Source organism: Mauremys reevesii, linkage group 21 (assembly GCF_016161935.1).
Source record: "Mauremys reevesii isolate NIE-2019 linkage group 21, ASM1616193v1, whole genome shotgun sequence".
Lineage (NCBI taxonomy): Eukaryota > Metazoa > Chordata > Testudines > Geoemydidae > Mauremys > Mauremys reevesii.
In genome coordinates this window covers 18,793,196-18,816,121 of record NC_052643.1, presented here as the reverse complement: position 1 = coordinate 18,816,121, position 22,926 = coordinate 18,793,196, and the positions used below count along the sequence as shown (strand labels likewise).

The 22,926-nt window shown below is 59.6% G+C and overlaps 1 protein-coding gene across 4 annotated transcripts in view; it reads right to left on the bottom strand.

Moving 5' to 3' along the window:
- ESPN (espin) overlaps positions 1-22,926 on the bottom strand; it is a 79,070-nt gene that overhangs the window by 20,368 nt on the left and 35,776 nt on the right. For 3 of the 4 annotated variants that reach the window (XM_039509547.1, XM_039509549.1, XM_039509550.1), the window contains 4 exons: positions 21,391-21,610; positions 18,447-18,718; positions 5,971-6,132; positions 5,165-5,357 (listed from right to left, as the gene is read on the bottom strand). In XM_039509547.1, the coding sequence (XP_039365481.1) occupies positions 5,165-5,357; positions 5,971-6,132; positions 18,447-18,718; positions 21,391-21,610 (847 nt within the window). The remainder of the gene's footprint in view (positions 1-5,164; positions 5,358-5,970; positions 6,133-18,446; positions 18,719-21,390; positions 21,611-22,926) is intronic. The other variant, XM_039509548.1, reaches the window with a different exon arrangement.

Sequence of the window (22,926 nt, the reverse complement as noted above, 5' to 3'; positions counted from 1 at the left end):
TGTTCCCCTCTCCTGTATGCTGGTACAGTAACCCAGGGAAGTGGGGAAAAGAGATCTGGGCCGCGGGATGATTCCCTGCTGGGAGCGTCTATACCATTCATCACCTGGGTGCTGGCCTTGCAGAAGTAATGGGAAGCATTCAGAGTCTGAGTGCCTAAATCCTGGTCCTTTCTGACAGTGGGGAGGGTGCCTGAGGGGCTCAGAGGAGCAGCTGTTTGTTTCCCCTCCAAGCCACGGAGCACATTCCCAGAGCACTGGGCAGCCTGCAGCATGTGAGGTTACTGTGTGCTGGGCCGGAGAGCATCAGGGAAAGGGGGTTGCCAAGAGCAGATCAAGCGGCCAGGTGCCCTGGGCCATGCTGTTGCTGGGGTGCAGCACACAGCAGCACCTTGCCCTGAGGACACCAGTAGGGCTCTGAAGCGTCATTCGCCCCCCACTCAGCTGATCAGACGTGTGTGTGCCCCAGCAATCACCAAAGGGCTCTAGTCATTAAATAGCCACCACCCTAATGTCAAATAGCATCAGACTTCCCTGTGGAGGACGGAGAGAGTAAACTGGACACCGACCATTAAGAGACTAGCAGAAAGGAGCCAGGGCACTTCCCCCCCCGCCCCTCCCGCCCCCCGCACTGGGCACTCTGCTGACTTCCCACAGGAATGGTAACACAGCGCCAGGACTTACTGGGTCTCTTTCCGTGCCCCAAAGCTTTTCCTGCTAGGAGGTAGAGAGAGAAGCAGAGACGCAACAAGAGTGCAGTTAGCAGAGGAGGCATTTGGCTCCCACAAGACAGAAGAGAAGAAAAGCCGCCAGCAGGGAGAGGAAGTGGGTACGAGCAGGAGTGACACCACGCAGACCCCAGTGCAGAGGACAGACAAGCCCATGAGGAATGGAGTTAAGATTAAAAAAATAAATTAGAAACACAACTGTGAGTGAGGCCACAGGGGAACATTGCTAAATGCACTTTAAACAGCCGCCACAGAGAACCAAAGCAAGGCTGCGGAGATTCATCAGCTGATGCTTACGCTCACGTTTTCAAGTTATTTTTAAAATAAAAGTTAAGCAATATTTCCCCTCTGTGTGCCAGCCTGGCCTGAGCGGAACAGGCTGGGGTCTGACCCAGCAATAACAGTTTCCCACGAATGATAGAGCGCCTTCAGAGCTGCAGAATGGGTCCTAGGACAGCGTGTTTCGGCATCCTTGCTGACAGGGCTCACTGCACCTGCGCACAGGCTGGGGATACTGACAAGCAGACGCATTTCGGAGGTTTAAGTTAAGTGGCAGTTTGCTCTGACATTGTCAGTTTTCCCCGGCTGGATTTTGCATGTGTTTCTCTAGTCTTGGATGTCCCCTTTATTCTTCTGTACTGTTTAATCAAAGCATATCTGATCAGCAAGGATACCTTTCGTTAAAGCTCTGTTTGGTTTAATAACGATCCGTTACTGCTGGAGGAGATTAAATGTTACAGGCAATCCCCTGCACACGCTGTTATTTTAGCTACTGTTTCCCAGGTGTGGTGCAGGGTCTGCCAAAAGTTACCATTAATCCTGAGCAGTTTCTTCAGGAGAGGCGTGAGGGGAGCCAGCCTTTTCGAGGACGAGGAGGTCTCCATAAGTATCGCCCATGTGACAGTTGTGACTCTGTCCTGTCACTAGGGTGGCGGGCAGCAGAAATCCCCAGGCTCATTTTCCTGCTTGGGGCTGTTGGAAGCGCAGCAGCTCTGCGACGGGGTTATATAGCACCATGCATGTCACACCTACAGAGTAACTGGCTTAAGACAATCTGGACAGCTGCAGTCTCTGGTATCTGGGACACCAGTGGCTTGCTGCTCTTGGGCTGCCAGCTCCAATTGGTCACTGCATCTTAAAGACGCAGCCAGACGGGCTGAGCTTCGTCATGCTATGGACGCAGGGCAGGCTCGTGGGGCTGACCCTGAGGCCAGTGAGCGAGCAGAGGGAAAACGTCCCTAATGCCTGTGACACAGTAGGCAGTGGGGCGGATTGACCCGGGAATGTCGTCTAGTTTTACTGGGACTGTCTGCACTGGGGATGGGAGAGCAGGGGATGAGTTTACTTGAGAGTTACTGAGCCAGGAGGGGGGTGGTGCCAGGTGACACCTTTGCCCTGGAAACTGGACAAAGGGAGGGGAGGACCTGGGGGAAGGGGGGGAGAGACGGCTAGAGGGGGTTTTGCTTTCAGTTTTGAGCTGGGTGGTGAAACGCAGGGAACCCGAACGCTGGGGTCTAAGCTCCCTAACCCGCCCCCAGAAGGACGTGACTGAGAGGTCCTGGTTGTACCTACAAGCCCTACTTGGGACTGTGTTCCTGTCGTTTAATAAACCTTCTGTGTTCCTGGCTGGCTGAGAGTCACGGTGAATCGCAGGAAGAGGGGTGCAGGGCCCTGACTTCCCCCCACTCCGTGACAATGCCCTACAGGAGCGTTGCAATTAATGCTCCTTCACCCGCTCTCATGCCAGTGATGGTCACTAGGGCAAATCTCCCCGAGGCCAGCAAGCTCAGGCTTTGTGCACATGCCACGGAGCAGCGCTGGGCTGGTTCCCCTTGGGGTGGGTGACACTCAACTCCTGCTCCGCCCTGGATGAGCACATGAGTGCCCAAGGCAGGCGAAGTTCCACATGGGGTCACCAGGGACTGGCTGGGGGCAGAGGGCGGCTGTGGGCAGGGGTGGGGCAGGGGTGGCTGGGGGCAGGGGTGGGGCAGGGGCTGGCTGGGGGTAGCTGGGGGGTGGCTGTGGCAGGGAAGGCGGGGGAGGGGCGCAGATACTCACACTGGGGGGCGGGGCTGGGAGCAGCCGGGGACTCACCAGGCAGCAGCAGGAGCCCCAGGGCCAGAGCTCCAAAGAGCAGGAGCAGCAACAGGGCCAGGAGGCAGCCCACATGGCTCTCGCAGCACAGCGCAGCGCCCCCCGGCGGCCGGGAGGAGGAATTACAGGCTTCCCAGGCAGAGCCCATCAAAGCTTCCCTCGCAGGGAAGCCAGTTAACAAGCGGTTCTAAAACCGCTTCTAAATTTAACAACGGGTTCGCGAGACCCGGTGCGAACCGGCTCCAGCTCACCCCTGGTTAACCCTCTGCCCCTGGCTGGAGGAAGGAGCCCAGCTGCTGCCCCTGAGTGCAGGGATATTGGTCCCAGGGCGGGGCCAGCTGTGGGCACTTCGGGCCCCCTCCCCAGCATGCTACAAAAGGAGGAGGTTGGGGGTGGTGGCTCTTGATAGCAAAGAGAGGGAGGAAGGCCAGACAGACAGACAGATCACTCACTAGCTAGCTAGCTATTGGCAGGAAAGGGAGGGGAATGCTATGCAATGGAGCGGGGTGGGGGGGTCGCCATAGCACTGGGGGAGTCCTGGGGGCCTCAGCGGGGCAGGCTGTTTGACTGTTCCATGCTAATGCACCCTGGAGAAGGGGCTAACCCCCAAGCTGCATAGGGCCCTTCGGGCCCCACAGCCTCCCATGCTGGTGATGGGGCCTGAGGGAAAACAGCCTGGCTGCTCCCAGGCACAGGGGCTCGTGGTGGGCTTGGGCTGGAGGCTTTGCCAGCTGGGCCATGTAATTCAGGGCTTAGGGACCTGCTCCTTGCCTTTTTCTCTGGGGCCTGCTCTCCTCCAGGCTGGTGGGTGCTTCCCCTGCCAGGGAGCAGGCAGCCCCAGGCTGCCTCATCTAACCCTAGCTGAGTTTGGGACCCACCAGAGCTGCTTCCCAGGCCATGCAGCCAGTGGTGCAGCTCCCAGGGCCCCTCTGCTTGCTTGGCCGGGCTGTGGGAATGTTGAGGCATGTGAGGATCTGAGTGTCACTCCCCTGGGGTCAGTGCTGTCTTTACCAAGAGCTCCCTCTGGGTCCCACATCCCAACCTCCCCCGGGCCACTCAGAGACAGACCCTGCAGTGTGCCACGTGCTGTATGTGGCATCCAGAGCCCCCCTGTGGCTGCCACAATGCCCAGAGGGGACAGGAGCCAGCCGGCCTGGTAGAGGGGGGTCAGCCCCACTGCCTGCTCAGTCTGAACGCCTCACTCCCCAGGGCCTCTACCTCCCTGCTGCTGCAGGCACGTGCCAGCCTTGGGGCACCGGGCACTCCCCGGCAGGACCCACAGGGCTGAGAGAAAACCCAAACCCTGGCAGCTGCTCCAGAAGGGAAGCGGGGTCGGGAACACAGCACTGGAGACGGTTTATGAGCTGTGTTGCGCAGAGGAAGCTCCTGCTTGGCTGCCATGGGGCCCAGCTCCAAGGGGGCTGCAGGGCTGGGTTTGCCTGGAGTTGGCGTCGCTCAGACAAACCACTTAAAAAGCTCAAAGTGTAGCATCCTGAGTGTTAGTGACATGTCCCTTTTTCTCCGATACTGCACAGCGGTGCCCTCCACTCTCCCTCCAGCCAGTTCAGGTGACAAAGGTCAGGCACCAATTCATAGTGGCAAAAGGGCCAGGACTTTAACTGCAACAGCCAAGCTGCGTGTCCTGTGCCTACTTGGAATGGAAGCTCTTGGCAGCAGGGACTCGGCTCCTCCCCTGTCTGTATGCTACAGCGCTAAGCAGGGCTTGTTGCTATGATGGTAAATGGAAGCTGCAGTAAGGCTGGTTGGGAGATATGTCAGCTGACTCGGTGTCTGTCTCTGTACTGATCCCAGCTCCCACCTGTCCCCCTCCACGCACAAAAAGTCCCAAACATCCTTGTGCCACAATGATAAACCTGCTTGGACGAGGCTGCAAGCTGGCCAGGTGTCCCCATGTGCCCAGCAGAGGAATAGCAGGGACCATGTACAGCAGAGCCCCTGCATAATCTTATGTATGTTAGCCTTTGCCTCCTGCCCTCCCCTCCTCATCAGCCGCGTGTCACTCTGTGCGTTAGCTCGGCACATGGAGAGACAGGGACTAGCGTGTGTCAGAAAGAGCCACCCCACATACGGTGCCACATCCACACAGGCCAGGGCTAAAGCCTTTTGCAGGGTGTGCGCTAATGCGCTTACCTGTTCCCACTCCTTTTACAGCTCCCTTGGCGGGGGGGGGGGAATTCTGAAAACAAACCAGCAATTTTATTTGACAACCCTGGGTTCCTCCCTTGTTTGGCAGGAAGCTGCGTTACCAGCCTGCAGATCAGAGCCCAGGGTGTCAAACCAGCCGCAGAAGGCCCCAAACGCGTGGCAGAGATTCTGCAACTTACTTCCAGTGGAAGAAGACGAGCGGCGCTGGCTGAAAGAGGGCACCTGAGTCTCTGTTGGCAGTGGAGGGGGCGGGGGTGGAGGACAGATGTTCTCAGGAAGAGGAGGGGGAGGGGGCGGGGGCGTCATCTCCCCAGAGGGCTTGTTCTCAGCCGCACTCCCATTGTGCACGTTGTCGTTGGAAAGAAGAGACGCCTTAAAGAAACCAACACATAAATACATTGAAAACAGGCAGTAAAGGTCCAGTGAGTCAGGTGATGCAATGCACTCCCTCCCGCTGTCACCCTGCCAGCCGCTGGCTGTGGCAGGGCCCAGGGGCTCCCAGCTGGCACCGCGACGAGTTACCTTGCTGGGGGGAGTTGGCAACGGAGGCCCCGCACTGACCCCAAAGCCCATCCTGCAGAGCAGGGCCAGCAGGCACCTTCCCCACCCGCTGCTCTGGGGCTCCGCAGCAGGGGCTGCGCCCCAGGCCGTCCCTGGCCCCAGCGGAGGCTGCTGGCGAGATGGCCAGTGGTCCTTACGATGCGGACATCTGTGCAGTGGGAACTGGGCTGAGCCCCCCCCCAGTTCATTTCATACAAGCCCTGGAGCTGGCACTGGCACTGGGTGGGGTTTGCACGGGTCCCCCAGAGGTGGAGTCTCTGCTTCCCAGTGCCAGCCCCTGAGCCAGGCAGGTCCATGTCTGTACGAACACGCCCTGCCCAGTCAGCCCCGCTCAGACGCTGGGAGCTCGCTCAGGAGTTCAGGCTCGGGGTCAGGGCCCCAGAGAAAAGCAGCTGAGGGGTGGGCGGTGGGAGCAGCGGCTCACCTCCTCGCTGTGCGCCATCGTCCAGCTGCCAGGCTGCTCCCCCGCACTGTGGTCCAGGTGTCTGTAGTAATCCCCGGTGCTGGGCTGCTTGCTGAAGTTCCTAGATTTCCTGCCGGAGTCGACCCGCCGGAGGCCTTCCAGGCTGCCGTCGTGGGACGATAACTGCAAGCAACAAGGGGTAGCAGGGTTTGCGCTGGGAGACGGGGAGGCCCCCCGATGACAGCAGGGCCCCGTTTGCTGGGTGCTGTCAATACATGGAGTGGGAGACTGTCCCTGCCTTGAAACAGCCAAGGAGGGAGGAAGCAGCAGCCTCACCTGGCCCGGGTGGGAAGTGGGGTCCAGAGACACAACATGACTTGCGCCGGGTCACACAGGGAAACTGAGCCCAGGCCAGACTCTCCTCCGCAGAGGCCCCCTTCACTCCATGGCACATCTCGTAGCACTGCCCCCCCACCCCCCACGTGCTGGCGCGCAGTACAATGAACACCACCAGGGCGTCTGTCTCTTTGTGTCATTGGAGGCTCTAGGGCCCAGTTACTGCCCAGGGCCCAGTGTGCTGGGTGCTGTACAGACACCGAACAGAAAGGCATTCTGGGCATTGGCCATTGACAGCTCCAGAGCCACTCACTGGGGGACAAACACTTGGAGAAATAACTCGGTTCTGAGCTGCTCTTCAGTTGTTTAATCATTTCAGTTTCCAGCACACTGCCAGCAATGTAGTTAATATCTCCCAGAGCTCCTCTGTGCTTCACATGTGATAAATAATGAAGTATCTGAACAGAGCCCGGCCGATACTCCGTGTGTGGAGCTGGGATTCAGAGCACTGAGCCGAATGCCACATTTATCAGCATTAGATACCATGGCTGTTCTGTGACGGTGGCAGGTTTAGCTCCCAGAGCAGGAGACATTGTGGGTAATTTTCTAGTGAACTGAAAAATCTCATTGACTATTTTAGGTTTTCCTGGTGTGCTCGTCTCTCTAGCGTCTAGCTGCTGAGGTGAGAGCAGGTGAATGCAATTCCATAAAGCCACGAGGGCCCTGAAAGCTGCCCTGCACACGGCACTAAGAACCTGGTTGAGTTTTTGTTTTCATAACCCCTTTTGAGGAGAGTTTAGGATCCACAGCACTCAATCCCAGCCCCTGCGGATTAGCTGGGGCAGCTTATCCCTTCGCAAAACCAGTGGAGCCGGGCGCTTCCCACAGCCCCAAACTTTGCATTCAATGGCCATGTTCTTATGTAACTAAGAGCCATTGGGAGCAGCACCTTTAAATCGCCTTGGTGCAGATCTCAAGGGCTTTGTGCGCAGAACAGCTGAGTGACCTGGATTTTATGAGGCAGGTAATAGCACAAAGGTCCTTGGAAACGGTACTAGCTGTTTCCCAGAGGCTATCGGAGCCTCTGAGCCAGGTTTCACTAATCTCCAGAGCGTGCTTCCGCCAGTGTGCATGGCTCCAGGGGACAGTTACAAGGCAGCTCTGCTGGGCGAGGGGGCAGAGTGCTGAGCCGGGGTAGGGAGGATGCCGTGATCACAGTGCGGGGACATCTGCTCATGGGGCTAGAGGACGATGCAATTGGAGGCTGGCCTCGGGGAGCTGGCCTGCATTGCTACAAGAGAGCCGCCCCCGGCTCTTGGGAAGAACTGCCCAATGGCTAGGGCGCCAGGCTGGGATTCAGGAGACGAGGGTTCACGTTACCGCTCTGCTATAGACTCCATGGATGAGTCTTGCTGTGTCTTGTTCCCCCTCTGTGGAATGGGCTCACTAGCCCTGCCCTGTGTGGTGGGGTAAATACATTTGTGGTGATGAGGCATTCAGAGGGGGGACAGCTACATACCAGACCTAGATCTCTGCCGCTGTGGAGCCAGCGGCCGAGGAACACAGTGGAGGCCTTGCACTATGCCGCTGTGGCACGAAAAGTCTCCCCGGCCCAAGTGGGAGCCTTCCTGCAACCAGACAGGGGCAGCCCGAAGGGACTGCTGCCTTGGGAATGGGGCTTGCACCAACAGCACAGCGGAGAACTGCTGGGTGCATCTTTGCTACCGAATCTCAGAGTCCCTGACTCCAGCTCACAGGCTCTTTTGTTCCAGAGGCCAGGCTATTTGCATTCATCTCTTTCCCCCTTGCATACGAGTTTGCATGGCCATGATTTGTATGACTGGAACATTAAACAGACCAATCTGCATTGGTAATTGCCTACGTGCTGCTCACCCAGTCTCCTTTGGACTCACAGACAAATTCTGCTCTCAGTTAAACCAATCACAATCCAGAATAATGCAACCGGGGCCCTTAGCAAGGAAATACAGTTCCAACGACACCTTGGCAAATGCACAGCATGGCCACTCGAATGCAAAGGGGCTGTGTTCTCCACCCAGAGATCTAGGTGGCTAATGGCAACTGGTTCTGAAGTCCGGCTCTGTGAGTGAAGGAAAGACCCCTTCCCTGACTGCCTCGCTATGCACTGCTGCTGCAGGACTCAGCTCTGGCCAGCAGCTGGTGCAAAGTGAAGTGGGCAGCTGCTAAAGATGGCAGCTCTTGGCAGCTCCCTGCGCTGGGTGTTGCAGACAAGCAGGCAGGTGGCTGCACTGAGGAGATCTCTGGCTTTTTGTTCCCCAAATATAAATGACCTGGGAGGATGCAAACCGCTACTAAAGAAACGCTAACGGGGCGGCAGCATGTTCCAGGACCCCTGGGTATCTGAGCTAGAGCGATGGGCAGTGAGCTGATAGCCCAAGCACTGGACGTGCTGCAGGTGCCTTGCTAGCCACAGCCCTTGCTGGAGACCTACAGACCCTCCCGCGAGCCGCCCAGAGCTTTGCTTCCCGAAGAAATAGATGTGTGGGGCACAATGGCCAAGCTGGCAGGACAGCAGGCGAGCTCAGCGCTCCCTTCCGCCGTGTGCCTGGCCTGACGGACGCCCCCGTGTTACGCTGCCCACCGATAGCAGGGAGGAATGGAGAAAACCATGGCGGGCACATCGGCTCGACAGCCAAGTGATGGAAACGGAAGGAGAGACTCAAACATGCGAAACCCTCCGGTGCCAGCCACAAAGCCCACGCGTCCTCCCCAGAGGAAAGGGGGCACGAGGACAGACAGTCAGGGGCCAGCTGCATCCCTAGGCAGCCCTGTGCTCCTGGGGCTCCTACCTCCAGCCTCTCTGGGCACTGCACGCAAAGGCCAGCTGGGCAGTGCTCCAGGAGAGCCAGCCAGGCACGGATTCATGTCATTGTTGATAGCCCCGTAGGATCAGCCCCGCACCCGCTGGGATGACTGGGATGGCTCCCCAGTCCTGCCTCCTCAGGGGCATACGAGGTGGGTCACAGAGAAATCTCCCAGGAGCCCCTTACTGGGACACCGGCATCCCCCCTCACGAGCAGCACAGTCGTGGTGCTAATCGGAGACTCCCCCAAGTCGTCCTCCTCCTCCGGTCCCACTCTGCTCCCTCCACAACTAGACACTGTCATTGCAACAACAGAAGCACACTCCAGCACTGCCCCATGCAACCCACCACCTGCAGCAGTGCCCCGGCCCCGGTATGTAGCAGGCACCAAACGCTCCCTGACCCAGCAGTGCCGGGTGAAGGAGCGGGGCTTCCCTGGGAGTGCAAAGCAGAGGGAGAGACCCCAGCAAAGACCCTCCACCCCCAGGCATGTGTGTACGGTAAAGTAAAAGCCCTTCTTACCTGCGCCTAGCGAGGCTAAGACCCACTAAACCTGCCAGCCTGAAACAAAAGTGCCACCCGATACCTGGCCTCAGCACACCTGCGATACCCGAGCCAGCCTCTCCGGTTACAGCTGCTCGCTAATGAATTACCCACACCTATCGGCTCACCTGGCAATGACATCACTTGAGTGTCACTAGCCAATCACGGGGCAGCAGCTCCCATTTCTCTTCACAAAACCATAACTAAAGATTAACCTTAAAATGGGCATCTCGAACCCCCTGCTCTGCACGCAGCCTCCCTGCCCTCCGAGTCCTTAATGTGGCTGCGGCCCACCCCAGGCTCGCTCCCGGGGACCACTGGGGTGGTCAGTGCGAGTCGCGAGCCCTAGGAGATGCCACTGGCCTTTTCTGTGAAACACCCACAATCTCAGTGCCCTCCGCACACATGCAAGGGGTGGCGCCGGCCCTGAGGCCGTCCCAACTAAGGCAGGTCCCGTCAGCATCCCGGAAGGGGCACTGGGGTCAGGACACGAGTGCAGCGGCCGTGAGCCGGTGTGTGGGTCAAAGGCCAACGTCAGCCAGGAATACATGTAGCTGGAAATGAGAAGAATGTTTGTAACCATCAGAGGGGTGAGGTGTCGGATCAGCCTCCCAATGGCAGCAGCGGGGGCACTGACGAGCTTGTAGATGGCAGGCCCTAACGAGCTGGCCATGTTTGTGAAGGGGTTAGATGACGGCGCTGCCTGTGACAGCAGGGGCTGGACGCGGTAGCTTGACTGCAGAGGCAGGAGGAATGGGGTGGCTGCTCACTTGTTGTCTCTGCCCATCAGCACCAGAGACCCTGGCTCGGACTCTGCCAGCTGCTCTCCCCTCACCCACTCAGCCCCCCTGGGTAAGGGCAGGCCCTGCCCACACTCCCACCTGTCCCAGCACGGGCAGGGTGTGTCCGTTACGTCTGCACCTCGGTGCTCCTTGCAGGAGACACCCCCAGGCTCTGTTATTCCAGAGGCGGCCAGTGCCCGTTTCCCTGCAGCTCTGAACCCCCGTTCTGCAGGGCGGATAATTGCCTGGCTCCCCAGGCTGCACTTTCCAGTTTCACAGTCTCGCTCTCCAGCTCGCATTACCCTGGCATCCGAAGTGCAGACACCGCTCCGGCAGGCATCTCTCAGCAGCACTGTGACAGGCACGGCTAGCGTTACCTTGGGCCCAGCCCCTGCCTGCCACGCTCCCCTCTCCGCACAGGGCGCTCGGCCCAGCCCCGGGGAGCCTGTGTGGGGCATCACGCTGGCTGGGGGCAGGGGGGTGGCGGGTTACTCTCACAGAACGGGCCCTGGCTCCAATGTGGTATTGATCAGCTGCACTGCAGCAGTGCCTGAGGCCAGGATTGGGAATCGGGGCCCCGTACTGTTGGGTGCTAACACATGCACACAGAAAAGCAGGCCCTGCCCAAAAGAGTCTGTGAACTACCCCCCGCTGTCTGTGTGCTCAAGGGCCGAGTCATGTTGGGCCGGGCGGCTGGGGAATGCTGGTGCTCGGCTCTAGCCAGCTATCAGCTCTCTGGGGCAGGGGCAGGGCCCAGCTTTCTGTACCATGCCTGGGTACAGTGGGACTGTTCCCCCAAGACGGCAACCCCCTGCATGACACTTCTCTCCACCCGCTCCATACCCGTCAAACCTCGCTCTGCCTAGCTGCCCTGCTCCAGGGACTCTGCCCCAGGCCCCCGCTGCTGCTCTCCACACTGCTATGGGCGCAGCGGTGACTCCCTCGCCCACTGAGCCAACACTTCTGCTGTGCGAGGCTCCCCTCCAATCCTTGCTTCTCTGGGAGTCTTTGTGACACCATGAACGGAGGGTGCGCTAGGAAACAGCATGCCTCGTGTGGTGCTAAGCACCGGGCAGCAGTACGAGGCATTAGCCGTGCACAGAGGAGTTGAGTATTTATTGACGCTGCTCATCTCAAAGTAGCTAGACTAACACCCACCACGTCATATAGTTGTGCTGCCAGAGAGACACAATGAATACAGCTCTGGGGAGCTGATGGTAACACAGCATGGGAAGTGGAGAAAAATATCCTGCACCCTGCATGCTAGTTGCTGGAAACCCTGCCACTTTGTAATCACCCACTTTAGCTAGCTTCGGTTGGCTACAAACCATCTATTTAACTATAGCTTTGAAGGTTATTGTGGGTTCAGTAGTTGATGGTGGTGGAAGGAGGCTGCTGGTACACAGGTGAGCGAGGGCAAAGGGAGTGGTAGATCTGGTGTCTGGGGGCAGGAGTGTATGCATGGGCGTACACTAGAGGATCACGATGGCCTCGCCTGGCCTTGGAATCTAAGAATCTATCATTCAATGACCTTACTTTCCAAAATGGTCAGCAGCCAGTGGAGAACAACAGAGAGCCCCTCTCCCACTGAGAACAATGGAGAGCCCCTCTCTCCCACTGAGAACAATGGAGAGCCCCTCTCTCCCACTGAGAACAACGGAGAACCCCCCTCTCCCACTGAGAACAACGGAGAGCCCCTCTCCCACTGAGAACAATGGAGAGCCCCTCTCTCCCACTGAGAACAATGGAGAGCCCCCCTCTCCCACTGAGAACTGAACAAAAAAACGAGCCCCTCTCTCCCACTGAGAACAACGGAGAGCCCCTCTCCCACTGAGAACAATGGAGAGCCCCTCTCTCTCACTGAGAACAATGGAGAGCCCCTCTCTCCCACTGAGAACAATGGAGAGCCCCTCTCCCACTGAGAACAATGGGAGCCACTGGATGTTTGTGAACTCTGGCTGCTGGGCTGTGGTCACTGTCTCCTGTGGCAGGAGATAAGCCAGGTGCAGCCTAGAAGGATACAGCTGGGGTTCCCAGAGGAGTATCTGAGGCACCACAAGGCTTCACAAATGACAACAGCTGGTGCTGATCACAGCGTAATGTGGCTCAGAGCAGCAGATGCAAACTGCACTTGGGCATACGTCTGCCCCCAAACACGCCAGTATCCTGCTAGACGCGCTCAGCATGTTGTCCCCACCCCACCCCACCCCCACAGCAAAGAACGAACCCAACAAAAACTCCATCACCATAAAGGAAGCTGTAACCAGGACATGCCCCCGTGACTGCCACAGGGGGATGCACCTGGGCATTGGGCTAGATGGGCTCAGACTGGAGCCGGTGCTAGAGAGAGGCCCTGTACCAGCATGGGAGTCATGCCAGAATGCGCTCTCTGCTGGGGAGCGGCAGTGGCATTCCGCTACGTCAGCCCTGGTTCCCCGTCCAGAAGGAGAGACGGTGGCTTGTAACCTGGGTGGCCAGTTGTTACTGGAGTGGGCCTGGAAGTGAAAGGTGGCGAGGGCAGGAGTGCAGCCATCTCCTCACGCCATCTCTCTCCCGGGTGGGCAGCTGGGGCTAGGGAGACTTCAATTTTTCTCCTGCCTGCGCAGCTTCGCCCCAGCCCCACGCTCTGCCCCTTATACCCGCTCTGGGGTTTCACACACCCCCTCGGGCCCCACGTCTAGAGGGCTCTGCCCCTTACATTTTACAAGCCCAGCAGCTAGGGGAGCGTGGTGCAGTCACTGGCCCCGCTGCCTGCTCTGCCAAGCCGGAGCGGAGCTCTGGCCAGCACTGCGGTGACCCTCAGCCCAATCGAGCTTGCAAGACAGCAGCATGCCCAGGACAGACTCCTGTGATCCCAGCGCATTGCGGGGCAGCGCGAGCTTCCCAGCCCGCTTGACCGCAGCTGCCATGCAGGGGCGTTCGGAAAGGCAGAGCCCCTCAGGCTGGTCCCCGTCACTGACACACCTGCACCCCACGAATGAACAATGCTCCTGTTAGCACCTCTCCCGACTGCTATGGCTCCAGGATCTCCCGCATCCCTAATGGCTCACCTGACCCCAGGTAGCACATGCAAATGTCCTTTGCATATGTACAATAAGGTGCAGCGGCACCAGGGAGTCAGTGATTCTTTACTAGGTTAAACAATACAGCTGCCCAAGCCAAACCTTGTGCTGGCGGCGTGCGGCAGAGGGGAGAGGGCAGTGCGAGGCTGGGCAAGACAGCCTGGGCAGACGTGCCCCGGGGCCTGGAAGTGGCCTGTGGTTCCCGCTCTGCAGCGTTTGTGTCTCACCTTACAGCCCTGGGCATTTTTGCCCTATTCTTCTTATTTGTCTATTTCATTGTCAAGTGGCTGTTTCGTTCCCTGCCGGCTGGCTCAGCTGCTGGTGTCTCTTTTTTCTGGGCTGGGTGTTCAATAGTTAATGAGCCTCCAGCTGCAGGGATCATTATCTGGGTTAAGTCAGACATTGGACGGGGAGGGAGCATGCAGGGGAGGCATCATTAAAGCTTCCTCGGAGGGGATCCATTTCCAACCAACTGATACTCCACGCAGGAGGGCAATTTCCCTGGTCGGATGTTCCCCCCCTGGGAGCGAGGGGTGGGCTCTCCTCAGGGGGCCCAGTTCCATGGGAGAGCTGGGTAAAGGGCTGGAGACTCAAGTGGTTCGGGTGGGGCACTCCAGCTCAGGAGCCCGTTACAGGAGCCGTCTGGCTCTGGGGGGATTTGCGTGTGCGAAAGGGACAGTGTGGTGCAGGGGGCCACTTCTCCTGGCCGTTTGCTCCTCTCCTTGCACCGGACGCCCATCTAGGGCCAGGTGTCCAAATTCTGCCCTACGCTGACTCAGTCTGCAGGACTGGGACTAGCGCCAGGGACTCCTTGGGCCCAGTGTCTGCAATCAGGGTAAGACCCATTGCTAGCAGCTGGTGCTCGTCTGGGGTTCGTTTCAGGGGGAAGCAGGGTCCTGGGCTCATTTCTGAACACACTGGCATTTCAGCTCTGCTCTGCCGGCTGGAACATCCGCTGCCCCGGGTAGCCTCCAGACAGCTACGTCCCCCAGGCGCAGTGGCCTGAGGATAGAGGCACGTGGCTAGGAACTGTCGCAGCACCTGCTGCTCAGTGCTAGGGCACTGGAAAACCAGAGCACTGAGTCTGGCGTCCCCGGTGCAGAGAGGGCGAGCGGGGTAGGAGGTACCTCAGTCACACGGGAGGTGGGGGATCACAGCTTTCCCGACTGGCCCAGCTTCGCCTTGTGCCTCCTGGGGTGTCTCCCACCCGCCCAGGCTGCCCATCCACCCCACAAGGCCCAGACAACAGAAACAGGCACCCGAAGTCCCCTGCTAACGCATTGCCACTCCAACGCGCACCTATCACCACCAGCCCCGCAGTTCTCACAGCCGGGAGGAGCCCGGGAGGCTGCTGGTGCCATTACACGTGCCATTCCTGGTGCTGGTAGGTGATGGCTTTGAGTCTAACATCTCCAGCAACCCAGCTCCTGCACCTGAGGAAACAGCGGCTCCCCCACTGTCCTCGGGCCAGGACTACAGCTAACGGGAACAGGAAGCTGCTGCTGGCTCTCAGGAGCCTGCTGAGTGCTGACCTGTAGCTTCTGCACTAAGCTGCCAGGGGGTCACATTGCAGAGAAACTGGACACTTGGGTATTTATTTTCTACACTATTGCAGCCAGCGAGGCCCTGAGCATTGGTTGCAGCGTCTCAGTTCTGCAGCAGAATTCTTTCCTTAGTTCAGGATTTGCTTCTTCCATGAACACTCACTCATGTCAGAGACCAGACAGCACTGCCAGCTGCTCCCTCGTGCCCAGAGCATCGCCAGACAGGCCCCTGCCCGGCATCCCAGTGCCCTTGGCCCCCAGAACTAGAGCCCTCCCCGCCTGGCCCGAGAGGCAGCTTCATTCCAGTCAGTGCCACGCGGGTCCCAGAGCCCGGGGGTGTCTGTGCTGAGGCCCCTGGAGCAGGCCTGACTGGGAGGCCCTGCGGTCCGGGTTCTGTGCTGGCAGACAGCACCAGCCACGACTGTGGAGTCCCTTCGTGTTCACGCCGCTGCAGTGCGTGGAGACGCTGGGGCGGGGTGGTGACGGGTGCACGGCCCCTCTCCTCCGAGCCATGAGTGTCAGTGCAGCCTGGTGAGCCGTGGTCCCTGCCCAGCTCCAACACCCCTCATCCCAGCGGAGAGCACGGGGGCAGGGAGACGGCACTTGCTGCACCCTCGCAATGGTCCTTGGGGCCGAGGCTCAGGGGCACAGAGCAGGACCAGCTGCTGCCAGAGCCACTCGGTGGGTGTGCAGAGGATGTGCCTCCAGGGCTGGCAGTGCAGCACTCAACTCATGCACAATGAAAAGGACTCTTCAGAGGGGGGTGCTACCCCGGGGGCCAGGCGCAGCCGGGGCCTGGCTCCGGACAAAGGGCAAGGTTAAGCTTTTTGCTGCCTTCTGAGCTGTAATCGCCTCCTTCCAGCCCTGGACGAGCCCTTGCGCAATTAAGCAAATTAGAAACTCGGCCATCACGTTTCCAAGCACAGCCTGTGGGAGAGGCGTGGGTGCCAGGGAACTGCACAAAGAGCTACTGTTGCGGTTCCCAGGCTCCCGGCCTCCTGTCAGACAGTCACTCCTCCCGCTCACCCCTGCAATCCCCACAGCCGGGAGCCCCGGCAATACCCAGGCCCTGAGGGCAGGCTGGGAAAGTGCCGGCCATGTCCCGGGGAGCGAGGGGCTCATCCTGTTGTCACGGAGTCCCCGGGCGATGCTCTGGAGCTGCTCCCCACCAAGCCAGGCAGGACTCTGGGGAGCCTCCTCTCCCTTGGAGCAGACTGTCTGCAGGGCAAGAAGCTCACACGGCTTCACCTCCTGGGTCTCTCCTTGGAGCATTCAGTATCCTCTGCCCCTCCATGCGCTTCCAGGGGCGTCCTGGGGAAGCCAGAGGGTCCTGCCCCCCCACGTCGCAGTCAGACGTGACTCTCAGCCAGCCAGTAACACAGAAGGTTTACTCGATGATAGGAACAGGGTCTAAAACAGAGCTTGTAGGTACAGAGAACGGGACCCTTCAGCCGGGTCCATTCTGTGCGGCAGTGAGCCAGACCCCCACATCTGCCCTCACTCCTCGTCCCCAGCCAGCTCCAGACTGACTCCCCCTCCAGCCCCTCCTCCTCGGCTCAGCTCCTTTCCCGGGCCAGGAGGTCACCTGACCTCTTTGTCTCCAACACCTTCAGCTGGCACCTTTGCAGAGGGGGGCCCAGGCCATCAGTTGCTAGGAGACAGAGTGCCAGGCATTTAGGTGCACTGGCCCTTTGCTCTGTAGCAATCACACACCCTGATCCCACCACCTAGATACCTAAGAACTGCAGAGGGGACACTGAGGCACCAACACAGTATTCAGAGAAAACATTAAGAACATTCCCAGTTCGTCACACCTGTTCCCTGGAATACCGGGTCACTTTTATCCCTGGCTCATAAACATTCTTCTGAGGAGCAGAGCCCCCCCAGACCACAGGACAGGTCTAGGACGCCCCCAACCAGGGCCCAGACCCGACAGCAGCAAGGCCTGGGAGCACCTGCAGCAGGGGACAGAAGCTCGTCCCTTTATCCAGCGTGCAGAGGTGACTCTGGTAGAACAGCGTCCCTGCGCGTGGACACGGGAAGGGGACAACCAGTGACTGTGGGCAGTGACGGCGAAGGCCGTTTCCAAGGGGCTTTGATGGAGGTGTATCAGATCCCAGGAGGCCGATGCCAGCTGTGCACTGCAGCGGGCAGACGGCATACAAATGCCCAGGGCCAGGCTGCAGCATCAGAGGCAGAATTTTACCAGCTGTAAGTTGCCCTGCGGAACAGACAGGCCACGTTGCAGTCAGGACTGAGCCACGGGGCAGATGCTGGCCTCTCCCTCTGCTGCGGTGCGGAGCTCTGCACCCAGCGTCCTGCTGCTCCGTCCTGTGCAGCCCCCAGCCTAGGGAAAAGGCTCTGGCAGGGACAGCGGCTCTGTGGGACGTCTCCTGGGGCTCGGCTCAGGAGGGAGCCCAGGCTCCAGAAGATCCGGTGTCCCCAGGCTTCCCACTGTGCCCCCAGCCACCCACAGACCCAAGGGCAGCTGAGGCGCCTCACAAGCTGTCACGGCCTGTCCAGGCCTGTGGCCGGTGGCCATTACTGAGAGCCGCAATATGCTGTTCTGTTTCGATTTAAAATGAGTCACTCCCCCCACCCCACGCACATTATGAGAGCTTCTAGCAGAGCGAGCTGCCAGCTCCAGCCCCTCACCTGTCCCGCCGGGTCCTTGCCCGCTCCCTGCATCATGCTCCAGGGAGACTCTCTTGCTCCGAATGTACCAGGGGCCCCGCTCCTGTCTGGGGCCTCTGGGTGCCACCCATCAACAGCGACAGCTGCTCGTGCGCTGAGTGGGCATTTCCCACACGGGGACACCAGCGCTGAGACTCTAGCCACGAGAGCCAGTGATGGGCTGATCCATTGATGGACGGATCGCGGCTCCGGGGCCGCCCTGGCAGGGGGGAGCTGTCTGTCACCACCAGCAGCCCTGCTCAGACCTGTCAACCCCTCCCCTCCTTGGGGCTATTGGCCGCTGCTGCATGGGAGGGTGGCTAGCATCCGGACTGCCCAGGAGCCTCCCACCAGGAGTCTGAGCCTTGGGCTGGTGCTCTGGGCCGGACCGAGCAGCCAGGGCTGGGGAGGGCAGATGGACACTTGGCTCTGGGGGGCGTGGACATGGGGATCTTCTCCACGCGTCCTAGGACCTGAATCAACCACCCCCTTCTCCCGCCGCACCACGGGGCACGTCCTGGGCCTGCGTACGGAGCTGGGGGCAGCGCAGCGGCCTCGCTTGCCCACAGCGCATTGGCGCTCGCACAGCCGAGCCCCGCCGCCCTCCCGGGCACACCCAGCACTGCTGTCCACCAGCCCCAGGGAGGCCATGGCCCCCCTTTCAAGTGGGTCCCTCTCCCAGTGGCTCCTCAGGACCCCCCAGCATGGGAATTACCTCTTTTTTCAGCACCTCGCTCTCCACGTGGCGCAGGTTGTTTTTCGCTTGCACATACATCTCCGCCGTGTGCTGGGCCTCGGGGGGCTCTGGCGCTGGGTAGCCGGGCGGAGGAGGGGGGAGCTTGGAGTTGGGGGGTGGAGGAGGAGGGGGGAAGCTGGGGGGAGGTGGCGGGGGCGCCTCGCCCTCCCTTTTGCCATCGCTCGGCCGGATCTCGGGGTTGAGCATGTCCATGTACGTCTGCATGTCCGTGATTGTCGTCTCGGGTCCCCCTGTAGGAGAGACGAACCGCATCAGCGTCGGCAGCCATCCCCCTTGCAGACAGCCCCAGGAAAACTAGACAACATTCCCAGGTCAATCCGCCCCGCTCCCTGCTGCCTCACACCAGGCCCATGCTCCCTGCAGGGTGTCTCAATCATCCGCCAGGGGAACAAGCTCTACTCATGCCAAGCTGGGGAGTCCCCGTGCTGCAGAGAACCCAATGGGCAGACAGGAGACAGAGACGCTCTGGGAAGGTTTGAAAGGAGAAACGGCCTGAGCCCTGCCTGTGGCTCCCCCAGGGGCGTTTCCTAAGTCCGTCCAGCTCAGAGGGCAGATGTGCCTGCACATTGCAAAGGGAGAAGAGCGAGGCCACCACTGTGGCTGTTAGACATGCAGGGGCTGCAGTTCATCTGTTCAGAGCCCTTGGCACCCTCTGTCCATCACACAAACAATGCGGCTAAAACCCGGGTTTGACAAGCAATAGGAACCGGGGGGTGCTTTTTATAAAGGCCCTGAAAACAGGTTTTTAATGCAACAAACGTTCCCCTCCAGTGCCACAGGCCCTCACCGGGGGCCACTGGGCTAGCACCGGAGCCCCACGACTGGTTGGACTGCGACTGTCGGAGAGTGACTGGTGGGGGGCAGCTGTGGGAGTGACGGGTCTGACGCTGGCCAAGCTGAGCGAAGTGCAACACGTCTTTCAACGGCATCAGCGGGGAGAGAGCTAACACCTTCCAGTGCCGTGTCGATGTACTCGACTGAATTCAGCGGCACCTGCCTCGTGCCCGTCTCCTGCCTGGTCCTGCGAAGGGCTCCCTCATTAATGGGGGGTCCCTTTGGGGGTCCTTCGCAGAGGCCTAAGTCTCCTCGCTGATCCCACCCCTCCGCTGCCTGTTGTCATCTCATGTCTCAGCTGATCCTGCCTGTATTGTTTGGTGGTGTGCTTCTCTGGGGCTCCGCTCCCTAGTCAGCACTGCAGCGGGGAGTGCGCGTGTGGGACCACTGTGCGCGCCTCAGGGCAGGGACACATCTGCTAAGTGCAAATCACCCCGGGGCACTGAAGCATTAATCAATAACAGCAGCAAAAATACCACTTGGAAACTCCACGCGTGCCAAGCGCTGGCCACAAATGACTTTTGACCCCAGAACTTCAGCCCAAGAGCAGCTTCATTTATGGAGCCCAAGATTCTGTGACTGGAAACCCCCCAGCACTGGTTCCAGTCAGGTGGTTTAACATTCATGCCCCTGAGCCGGGGAGTGGAGCTGACGGGCCTGGCACGATGCAGGCGTGGTGTTTCCACCAGATGGCAGTGGAGCAGTCAGTCCCATCCCGAGTATTTCAGCAGCAGCAAAACTCTGAACACTCCTGCACAGCAGAGAACCGGATACAGCGCTGGCAATGGCACCAAGATAGCAAGCGTCCTCCCATCCCTGACACCTCGTCTCTCCTTCGGGCAAACGCCTCCAGCTGCTCAGAATGGCAGGATAGTTGCCTGTCTCTCCATATAACAGTATCAGGAGCAGCTCTCATTGCCATTTGAGTTACAGTGACTGAGATTTAGCACCATAATTCTAGGCAAAAATGAGCGGGTGGTTAGGCTGTCAGGAGGCAGCATCAGAGTCCTAACGCCTGGGCACTGCAACGTCCAGCCAGCCCCAGCTCTCACCAGCTCCTCACCCGCGCTGCACATCTGCGCGGACAGGCTCCTGCCTCCATCTCCCAGAGAGGTCGGCCCGTTCACGCCGTGCGTGTCAGCCGGAGCGCTCCTGCACTAGCTCTGGTTGTTGTGATGCATTTGACGAGCTCGGGGCTGCCCTGTGGTGCTCCCTTCGAGAGACTGACATGAACGAGGGGCCAGCGCTTTCGCACTTCTTGGGGCATCGCAGACGAGAGGGGATGCCAAGCAGGTCATGGGGAGGCACTACAGCTACTGGAAACCTTGTGCAAATCCCTGTCTCCTGATCAGCTACAGCCTAGAACCGCCAGCCACGTGGCCAGCCAAGTCTCACGTAGCACTGGACATTTCTCTAGACCAGCAACTCCCCGTGTCCCTTATTCACCACTGCTGGCCCTATAAGCAACTCAGCCTCTGGGCCTATCGACCCAGGAGGCAGGCTCCAGAGGGAAGAGCCAGCACCGGTACCTACATTACCCGGCCCTCGGGGGATAGACTGTCTGCACTGCGGCTGACCCAGCCCAGCTGACCTGGGCTAAGGGGCTGTTTAATTCTAGTAATGTGCAGACTTGGGCTGGCCCCGGGATCTAGGACCCCGTGAGGTGCGAGGGTCCCAGAGCTTGGGCTGCACCTGAGCCCAAACGTCCACACTGCAATTAAACAGCCCCTTAGCCTGAGCCCCTTCGCCTGAGCCCCTTCGCCTCTCTGCAGTGTAGACAGTACAGACCCTCTGAGACATCCAGCCTCACCCCTTCTGACCCATGCCCAGAGGGCTGTGCCATTGCTGGTAGAGAGGCGGCGAGGGGGGGGTAAATGGTGCTTTTCTCCCTCCTCGTGCTCTGTACACAAACCTGGATGTGAGCAGGGCCTGGGGGGCTTTGCAGTGCCCAGCTCTCGCCCCCAGCCCTGCCCGCTGCTGTCTCTTTGCAGCCAGACTCTGTGCTCCAGACACTGCTGAGCGGTGGCTTTGTGAGAGCAGAAGGAGCCCTTTGCAGAGCTGGACTTACTTGAGGCTTCGCCCCCGGGCTGGCTGCTCCTCTTCTCCCCAGTGCTTGATTGGCTCGAGTTACAGGAATCGTAGTTGGAGAGGGTGCTGGTTGGCGACCCGAGGTCGAAGTGCGCCTGCTGCAGAGACATGGTTGTGTTGGGGGAAGACATGCCGGAATCGGGCTGTTTGAACTCCAGGTCGGCCGAGGGGTCTCGGGACAGGACTCTGTGCTCCACACTCTGCAGGCCAAGCACGCGCAGGCCGGGTTAGTCACAGGGAAACACTGTGGCCAGGAATTCACTAGCATCGCTTTGTGCCAATGGTGGGATCTCAGCAACCAGCTCCAGAGAGAACCGGCAACGAGCAGCACCGGGTTGGAATCAGCAGAATCCTGCCCGTAGCCACCCAGAGAGACGCGCCCGGAAAGGCCCTTGCATTTGTAACGCCCAGAAGTTTCATTAGCTGACAGTAAATCTGCTGCCTGCTGGCCCCAAGTCACACACATAACTAGAGATGGGCCAAACGCCAGAGCCACCAACCCGAGCCGCTGAGCTCTGCCGGACCTGCCTCAATGGGACTTGCCTGGAGTCATCAGGGCAAGCCCCAAGAGCCCGTGCTGTGCCACTGGTGCCATCCTGGAGGGGATCCAATGAACTGCCTGTCCCAGACCCCCGGTGCTGCTCACACCTGCTCTCTGGGGGAGGCGCATGAGCGTCCACAGGCCCAGGGCCTCTGCTCTCCAGAACAAGGGAAAATTTCCTCCAGTGAGCAGCCTGGCAACCTGCGTACTGTGCCCAGCTCCCCTCCATGGGGCCTGCACCCCAGTGACTGACTAGCCCCCAAAGCAGGAACTTCCTGGCCCTCCACTGGCCGGACCTGACCCGATCTCTCTTTGCTAACAGGGAAGGGCACACAGAGCGTTCGCAGGGATGGAGGCTCCTCCTTGGCCTCCCTGCAGCGAGCGGGTCAGACACAGAGCGCGAGAGCTGTGGAGAGAAACACCCAGGGGGCACTTTCCTCCCCACGTTTTATACCAACTGCCTTTCAATGGGCTGGCGCGGTGCCCAGCGTGTGGTGCAGCAGGGGGTGTCCGTGTCGCCGGGGATATCGATGAGAGACCGGAACCGCTGCCCCGGTGAGTGAGTGACACGGCGGAAGTGGAGCGAGAGTCTCAGGGCTTGTCTACACTTGAAAGGCTACGATGGCAGAGCTGTGCCACTGTAGGGATCCAGCCCATCGGCGTAGCTAATCCACCTCCACGAGATGGGGAGCTCGGCTGACGGAAGAATTCTTGTCGCCCTAACGCTGTCTGCACGGGGACTCAGGGTGGCTTAACTCCGTCGCTCCGGGGTGTGGATTTTTCAGGGGTGCAGCTTGCAGATCAGCCAGATGCTCCCCCCAAAGATTCCAGCCCCCTCTGAGAACCAGCACATGTGCCCCACACGGCCCCAGCCCCTCGCCTCAGGCCATGTGGTGATGTGGGAGGACACCACGCTCGCAGGGGAATCCCCTGCTCCCTGAATCCCGCACCAGCAGGGCCCGTCAGCTGCATGCA